This window comes from Vanellus vanellus, assembly GCF_965231255.1.
Source record: "Vanellus vanellus genome assembly, chromosome: Z".
Lineage (NCBI taxonomy): Eukaryota > Metazoa > Chordata > Aves > Charadriiformes > Charadriidae > Vanellus > Vanellus vanellus.
Window position 1 is genome coordinate 25777567 of NC_138908.1, and position 9150 is coordinate 25786716.

At 52.8% G+C, this 9150-nt stretch overlaps 1 protein-coding gene across 1 annotated transcript; it reads right to left on the minus strand.

The window, feature by feature from the left end:
• Window positions 1–1155: 1155 nt before the first annotated feature.
• On the minus strand, window positions 1156–6271 carry LOC309683190 (tektin-3-like; the record flags this gene model as incomplete). The annotated part of the gene is made up of 7 exons (XM_082497391.1): window positions 1156–1372; window positions 2465–2619; window positions 3447–3669; window positions 4158–4301; window positions 4551–4621; window positions 5084–5167; window positions 5714–6271. The coding sequence occupies 7 exons, from the start codon at window positions 6269–6271 to the stop codon at window positions 1156–1158; spliced, it is 1452 nt and encodes a 483-aa protein (XP_082353517.1).
• Window positions 6272–9150: the final 2879 nt, after the last annotated feature.

Below are 9150 nucleotides of genomic sequence, written 5' to 3' on the forward strand. Positions count from 1 at the left end.
AGCTGTCCAGGCACACTGGGCAGCGGTTGTCCAGGTCCATTGCCATGCTCTCCACTCGCTGCATCGTGCTAGGGGGAGCTGGGGGTGACCAAGTGCTCCCTCCCTGTGGCGCTGCAGCAGCCGGTGTCAGGCTGGAAAAGGAAGAGAGGCCACGGTCACTGGCTGGCCTGAGGAGGGCTGGAAGAAATGCCCAGGTCCCTCAAGAAAGAAACCCTCCCAGCTCCCCAGGGTGCGATGTCCCCACACAGCTCACCTGGACTATTACCCATTATTGCTCTTCCGTGTGTGTGGTGGTGAAGCTGCAACATGTCCTCCTATGGCGATCAAAAGAGACTTCAGGGCCTTGGGACGGTTGGTAAGGGGATGTGGGGCACAGGTTATTTTTTCCTCTTTCCTTCCAGTTACAGGCAGCGACATTGGAAGAAACATACAGACAAGCCCAGTCTATTAATAGGTGGCTCCATGGCTGGTGTGACCAACAGAATTTTGTTTTTTTTGATAAGGGGATGGCCTACACAGCACCAGGCTTGCCGGCGTCAGATGGGATTCACTTGTCTCAAAGGGGGAAGAAGGTCTTTGCTCACCAGCTATCAGGGCTCCCTGACAGCGCTTAAAACGAGGCTTGAAGGGAGAGGGGGACAATATCAGGCTTACCTGTGACAAGCTGTGAGATGACACGCCAAGGTTAGAGGGACAGGGTGCTAGCGAGGGCCCACAGGCTGTTGCTCTGAGATGTGCTGGCTACGCTGCAGGACACCTGAAGTCTTCCAGCGATGAGGCAAGAAGGAAACACCAAGGAATGAAAAGGTGTTCCTCTAAGAAGGTGATAAGAAGGTGCCTCAAAAGGAGGCAGACACGACAGTTTTTCTCCTAAAATCACCGACTGAGAGGGTAGGACTGAATCCCCGTGGGTGGATTTACTCTTAGTCGCTTACAAAGTATTTTCAGTGACTTTCTGGCACACCGTGAAAGTACAGTGGAAAGAGAAAAAACAAAGGCAAAAAAAATACCGGTAGACCGTATAACACACAAACAGATCATTTAATTTCTACTCATGGCTTTCAGCAGGAAGTGAAACTCTAATCAAGTATTTCCAAAGCCTCTTAGCCAAACTGGGAATCCCTCCCACAACAGATTCAGTGAGTTCAGCTGAGCCTAAATGGAACCCAGCAGCCGCACCGTGCTGGGAAAGGTCTTGCGCATGCCCATGCACTTCTCCTCATCAATGAAGAGTGTGTTGGCTTTGACGGCCAGGTCATGCTGCAAGACCGACTTGGTATGAACCAGCATTTGCAGGGTGTCCTCGGTGTCTCTCAGGCGCTGCTGGAGGCTCTGGACCGTCTCGTTGATTTTGTGGACCTCGTTGACAAGGCTGGAAAACAGCAAGAAACCCTGGTTAACAGTGCCATCGTGGGGGTGGTTTCTAGCGTGGCATTGCTGAAGGGCCCCTTGGTCACAGGATTTCCCCCTTCAGCGTGCTCAGACTAACTCAGACCCCCGTTTCTGGCAGACGCATGGGAAAGCTGAGGGCAGAGTTCCTCCAGACCTCAGCGGGGAGGCATGGTTAAGTCTGCTCAAAGGCTTTGGCAATGCGCAGCCGCCTCTCCCAGAGCAGCTCGGGCCAGCAAGAAGAGGGATGAGCAGGTGTGGTTTCCTGTTCCTGCTTGGTTTGGGGGGTTTGTTGGCTCCCCCTCCTGGATTTCCCTGTGCAGGCATCCTCCCCATGCCCACAGATGCACACAAAGAAAACAGGACATCTGGGAGAGGCTAAAAGTGAATGTGAAACAAGGGGAGGATGGAAAAAACCCTTGTTGTACGAGATGCTGCAAAGGCTGTGGGGCTGGGTTTCAATTGCTCTGAAAAGGCTTCAGCTGGAGTCTTGCCCAACGGGCTCCCAGGAGGGGTGAACTTTGGGGTGCCTCAGAGGGGGTGCTGCTGGGCGCTCAGGCCAGCCTACTCCTCCACAGCTCCTCGGCGTGCAATCCCAAACAGACCACTGTGTCCTTGAAAGGATTTCCAGTGTCCTCGGAGAAGGTGAGGACAGCCCTTTCTGCTTCTCCATAGGGGGCACCCTTCCTTGCAGTTCCCCAAAAGGAAGGGCCTAAGGGATCTCAGCAGGATCCTGTTGGAGAGTAAAGGGCTCGTCCTTCAAAACTGAGCACATCCAACTGCCGGGAAGCAGGCTGGAGAGAAGATGGGGCTTACCCAAGCGGGAAGAATCCATCCCCTCATGGGGTGCCATCAGGCTATACCCGGCCATGGTGTACAGCCTCCTTTGTGGGCGCAGAGCTCTCCCAGCACCCAAAGGCTGCAATACCTGCTCATTGCTTTTGATTATAGCAGTGCGCTTATGGAAGGACTGTTGAAAGAAAAGCCCATGCTTAATTTTTCATGCAGTGCTACCCCCGGGTGCTACCAGCCGTAACTCCTCAAGGAGCCCACCAGACCCACGCTCCTGCCTTACCGGAGCTGGGCAGTGTCCCGGCACAGCTCCACGTTTGGTCTGCGTGTGCGCTCGTCCAGACGGCTCTGAGCCACTTTTAAGGGAGGCCCTTGGTCCCTAATGGCCTTTTGGATGGCTTCCATGGTCTTCTCCACCTGGAAGATTTCCTGCAGCGTCTGGCGTAAAAAAGAAACCCATGCACAAATTAAAAAGTATCTTCTCAAGTGACAACATAATTACCCTTTCCTCTTGTCCATCTGCAGAACAATACAAGTTCAATAAGCAGACCCTGGGCTCAGACCCCTGTCATTCTGCTACACATCAAGGCGCAGAGCCAAGAGTAATTTTTCTTCAGGGAAAAACCTCTCTTGGCTCTTGCTGTCACATCAGAGGAGGTTTTGGAGCACTGATGGACCTATTGAATTCCCAGCTTCCCAAAATTACCGCTTGCTGGAACTAATCATCCATCAACAGTAACTCAGAGAGGGAAGGTTCTTCATGGATCCTCACTGAAAGACGTGGCATCAGCTCGCAGTGCTGCAAGCCCCGTCTTCCCTCAGTTACTCAATACAGTGTCGGGCACGTTTCAGGAAGCTTTCTATGAGACCCACAGCTCTGAGGCAGGTGTCCATCACTGATTTCCACTGACTCTGCTTGGCAAAGCAAACACACGCATGCCCGTGCAGCAGCCCCAGAGCACGGAGAGTGAAAGCACGTCCTTGGAGGAGAAGCAAGCCTGCAACCCCCCCAGCAGGCAGCCCAGCAGAGGCCCAGCAAGGCCGTTCTGGAGGGCAGCCAGCGCTTCTGAAGGAACTACCAGGAGATGCAACCAGCATTGGCATTTTCTGCTGGCAATCCCTGTGCTCCCAGGCTGCCAGTGAGGATGCCCTAGCAAAAACAGATCCCTTGAGATGAAATTACGGTGCCAACTCCTAAGGGTCCCACCTCAGGGGTGTCACTAGGAAGTGACAGTGACACACCGAAAGGGAGGGGTTCCGACTACCTTGGCCAGGTGGGTCCGGATCTTGCTCTTGGCATCGGCTGTCTCGCTGATGCGTTTGGTGAAGGCGATGTTCACCCTGTTGAACTGGCTCCGCATCTCGTTTGCCACCACCACCAGCAGGTTCTCGATGTTGTCCCGCAGCTTGGAGGAGGCCGCCCGTTGGCTCTGTGAGCGGAGGATGTTGTCGTCTGTGATCTTGGCCCAAGAGTCCGGCACCGAGATCCTTCAGGAGGTGAGGGGGAAGAAGAGGCCCCGGTAAGCCCGTAGTGCTGAAGCTGGACGTGGGCAGGCATGAAGCCTGCCTGGGAGCAGCACTGATTAAACGTATCTGAAATCTCCGTCTTTAATTTGAGCATAGGTTGTGGTTTAACTCTGGCCAGCAGCTAGGACCACACAGCCACTCTCAATGGAGGGGAAAGAGAAAGAACAGGACTCACGGGTGGAGATAGAGACAGTTTAATAGAACAACAACAGAAAATAAGAATGAGAAGAAGAGTACGAGTAAGGGTAAGAATAAAGGTAAGGTTAACAATAACAATAACAGTAAGAATAACAATAAGCAGAGAGAAACGGTCCCACTCAGGCAGCTGTCTCCAGGCGGGATGCACGTGCCTTGACAGTGGGCTGGGGACAAGCAGCTCCCTGCCAGGGAGAGGCACCGTGCATCCCGGGCACAGCTTGCTGCTGGCGTGCCGCCCAGCGTGCACTCACGTGGCATCGACCCACTCCACCGCTGGGTAGTAGCTGATGCCGTGGGAGGTGCTCCTCAGGTGGTGACACTTGTCATCGATGCGGTGGGCCGCCTGCTTGTGGGCCAGGTCCCTCTCCAGCTCGTGCTGGGCCGCCCTGTTGGACCTTCAACATGCAAACAACAGCCATCGCTGGGGATGTTCAGGTGGAAGGGCTTCCTCCCCGCTCCAGTTCCCCGCAGCTCCCTCCCACGCAGCTCTGTCCTCCCATGAGCATCACTGCCCACTTCCCGGGGAGCCCGCCTGGCTTTTCCATCTGCAGGGTGTGGGGAGAGGTCGGGGTCTGCTGGGGGTCCACATCACAACTGCAAATGCACATCAGCCCTACAGCATGACATAAGGAGCTCCTCCTTACGCGAGCTGGGCTTTGGCTTCATCCAGGTACCGCTGCATCTTCTCCTGGCACGACCTGATGACATTGACTTCCTGGGTAAAGGACACATGGCCCCATCATCAGTGTCTGTACTCAGTTGTCCTGATGCCACTCGTCCCCTCAGACCTCCCCAACCCTGCACACAGCAAGAACTTGCCTGCTTGTCTTTCTGCCCAGAGTAAACAGGCAGGGAGTGGAGAAAGTGCCCCCAAACTGCGTGCATGTCTTTAGTGCACTACTCCCTGAAGATGGTCACAGAACCCCCACACGCTACCCAAACACGCAGCTGCTCTTCAGCTATTCCTTCCTCTGTACGGCCAAGTCATACCCACACTGCGTGGGCATGCTGCTGCCTGGGGGAACCCCATCCCCTGGCCCAGCAGGTTTTGGGGGGGTTGAAGAGCTGAGCACCTCCCCAGCGGTAAGGAGCCAGGTAGGGAAGAAGGCTGCAAAGCCTCAGTAGGGCAGTTTAGGTAAAACTGGCTTTAACACATGATCTGGGTGGCCCAACTTACCGTGAAGAGCTCTTTCTCCACATCATCATGGACGAGGTCAATGCCCATCCTCTTCTCCCGCTGAAGCAAGCACTGCTGAGCGACCTGTTGGGGACATGCCATCACTGTCGGTGCAGGGGCAGGATTCTCTATAGAGAGAGTCCCCATCTCAAGAAATGGAAGAAAAGAAATTCTAGGCGGGCACAGAGGGGACACCAGGGGAACAAAGTGCCCAGGGCGGCTGCTTCAGCTGACAACAAGAAACCGAACTGCACCGTATGCATCAAATCAACATGAGGAAGCACGCGTGTCCCAGCTGCAACCAGAGCTGTGGCACAGGCACCTGTGTCAGCCTTGATGCTGACCTCCCCAGGGTGTTGTAGGAAGACATGGGCTTCTGTCTCCCAGTCCAGGAATTTGGATGTTCCGCCTACACAAATATTTGGTTAAGCAAATAGAATTGTGATGAGCTCATAACGGGCTGATAGGGGATGCAGCAGATGGGAAGACATTGCAAACTTAACTTATGGTCTCTTCATAAAAACTCTCTAGGTCTTGCGGAGCTGCAGTGGAACTTAGTTAGACATTTGAATGGCTGCAGTTGTTCCAGCAGTAGGCTACAGCTTGCAGCCCACTGGACAGAGTGCTTACCTGGAGAGGGGCCTCCGTCTCGGCCAAGGCTCTCTCCAGTCTCTTCTTCATGTCTGTGAGCGTGTTGGTCTCCCCGATCATCTCATCCAGCTCACGGCAGAGCTCCCCTTTCCAAAACTCAATAGCATTCACACGTCCTCCCAGGCTTTTGGTGCTTTCTGCTTGTGTTTTCTTTGTCTGCTGGTATTTATGCTCAATCATGCGGGTGGTATCAACTCTCAGAGCCTCCGCATTGTGCCGGGAAGTCTCTGACTCTTTGTACTTGGTCAGGTTGGACCTGTACCAGTCGTCAGGGGTGTAGCGGGTGAAGAGGGTTGTTCTGTTGGAAATGTAAGGGAGCTTCTCGCTGGTGGTCATCCCCTGGGAAGTTTTGGAAAAGGGAGCCAAAGCTGGTTTGATGGCATCTCTTTTAGAGTAGGTGCTGGGCATCCAGGGGAGGCTGGAGCTCTGAGGCAACGGGTAGTACGGGAAACGGTCCTTATAGCTGGCAGTCATGGTGTTGATGGCAGGCAGAACCTTGGCACGTCTTGCCGTTAAGGGAAAGCCGACAGCCTCCATTCCTGACCACTGCTCTTCAAGTACTTGTCCTGCACAGAGGAGGAGATAGAAGACAACTTCCCTCAGTCAGCTCCTGCACTTGCCTTCCTTCTTACAGCAACACATGCAGCTTCTAACACAAACAGCAACGCACACAGCACCCACTGGTCACCTGTACAGGCCTAAAACTCTTGAAAGCAAATGCCTTCTCACAGCACCCCAAGCATTTGTATCTGGAAAGGGATTTGAATTTGTTTAGTATCTAGCCTCAAGTATTGAAATGCGGAGAAAAGCAAAGCATGGCTGCTCAGGAGAATGACAGATATTAGCCTTCATTCTCCTCAAATCTGTCAATCCCGTGAAAGTGTAGCTGGTGATTGTCTTGTGTTCATTGGCTTCTTTTGGTTGGCGTATGTGCTGATCTTCTAGTACTCCAGATGTCCTTTTCTCTTTCAAAGTGCCCTTTCCAGCCCCGATAGCTGCGCCCCTTTGGACCAACCCAGTGTGATTGGTGGGTCAGGGACTCAATCCTCACCCCCCACCTTCACTTGCATTGATGCTTTGCAGATCTATATCCAAATTTGACCCCCCTCCAGCTATTTCAGTCTCAAGAGAACAGCCCTCTCTTGACTTGCAAAGGAAGAAAAATGCCTACGCCTCACCTGACGTAAAATCGATGCACTTGGAAAGGAGAAATCCCAGACAGTCTTTTCAGAGGGGTGTGTAAACAGCAGCCTTGCAGGAGCCCTAGGAGGAATGGCCACACGTGAAGATTTTGCTACCGAGAACTGCATACGGCATTGTGGGTGCTACTGCTCTTTTCAGATTCAGGGTATCAGTCAGTTGTTGTCAGAAACATCATGCAGAGGGCCAGCAAATGTCCCTAACACACCGCATCTGAGGCCAAACCCTCAGGAGGGGACTCAGGAGGTACCCCATCCCCTCCCCACGGCTCCCAGCCTGGCTCAGAGCCCAGTGAAAGGTGAGGACACTGGTGTGCTGCAACAAGATGCCTGGGTGGGAGTGGGGTTTGACACAAAGCATGTGCTCAATCCCATCTGTTACAGCGTGAAAGCCACTTGAGTCCTTCAAAAATGGGAAGTTTGCATAAAAAATACTTTCCCATAATGGTACATACTCACCCGAAACCTCCAGAGGCTTGGGAGTGCCCGGGAGGGCGGCTACTCCCTGCTGTGCTGTGGGGTTCGGTGGCAGCACTGCCAGACACTGCAGCGTCCCCAGTGCCCTGTGTGACACAGAACCAGGGCAGCGTTGCCAGGGGCGCAGGGCGCTCAGGGACCGGGTTCTGCCCGGGCAGCTCCCTGCAGCCGCTATGGCAACCTGATGCAGCACTTTGGTGCCCGGTGCTCTTGATGGGCAACCCGGGGCCACCCGTGGGCAGCTCAGTGCAGACTCTGGGCAACCAGACTGCCTTTGCTGGGACAATTGATCCCGTCCCTGGACAGCTCCCGCTGCCATCCATGGGCAACCCAGTACAGCCTTTGGGCGTCTGCTCCGGCCAATCAAGGGGACTTGTCTCCAACTTTTGATAACACCCATCAGGCCAACTGTCAGCACCCCTGTGCCCCATAGTCCCCAGAAGAAACATTTTCATTTCCTTCATGTTACCACTTGAGGTTAACTGTGAGCTATGTATATGGCTCATCAAATACTCAGGCTGATACAGCTGTCTTCTCATTGCCGCCTTTGGTTTCCTCCCGTTTTCCCAGCTATTGCAGCTGCACACTGAGACCGGACCAAATGTTTTACAGCTTCTCAGGGGTGCACTGACACCCTGCCCCACCGCTCCTGCTTTCTGTGCACACATACACACGGAGCCGGCCTCCATGAGAAAGCAATGCCTCTGCTGCCAAAGATCTGAGATAGAGAAGAACTCCAACTGTTTTCTGTATACAAAGGTTAGCACACTTTGATTTCACTTTAAATACATGTCTTGCTTTAGTCGGGTTAAAATCGACTTCATGGCACAGGGAAACCAGTCAAATTCACAAGCTACGGGACTGTCGTGGTTTAGGCCAAAATCCACTACTGGGGACCTGAGGCACCCCAGATGGCACCGACAGATGCTCCCCTCTACCCCTCTTCAAAGAGAGAGGCAGAGGAGGAAAAAGAGACTTATGAGTTTAGAAGGAACTAAAGTACTTTAATGAAGTATTAATAATAAAAGAAAAGAAAAAATGAAAAATAGACACAAAACCCTATCAAGCTCCCGAGATGACAATGACGTCACCGGCTGGCACTGGGGCAGTCCCAGGCTGGACGCAGTGACGGACGGGAACTGGATTCCGGATCTGGATTCAGAATCGGGATCACAGGCAGATGAACAGAGTCCTCCTCAGACGTCGGCCGTTGAAGGAAGAGCTGCCCCTTTGATCCCTCAGCTTTTATACTGAGCATGAGGCAGATGGGATGGAATACCCTGTTGGTGAGTTTTGGGTCACCTGTCCTGTCCGCTTCTCCCTGCAGGTGGGACTCCACTATGCTTTTCCGCTTCCGACCCTCCAACGGGGCAAATAACAAAGTTGGTTGGCCTTGGGGGTTATAGCAATAAGTATAAGCAGGAGCCTCTCTGCATACCATGTCTGGGCATCAGCTACAAACAAGTGGTCTTATCACTCTGAGAGAGTGAACACTGTCTGCACAATATGCAGTTAATTTCAGTAGTTAGAAGAGGCCCAGCTAACAAGCGAAGTTACTGAACAAAATTGGTTCTGTTTTACCTCAAACCAGGACATTCCACCCCTTATTCCATACCATTTGCATCTTGCTCAGATTACTATTACTTTTATCTATCAAATTTACACACACACAGATTATATATATGAGATGGATACATGCAGGTCACTCATCTATGGTTTACATTTACCTACAAAAGTTAT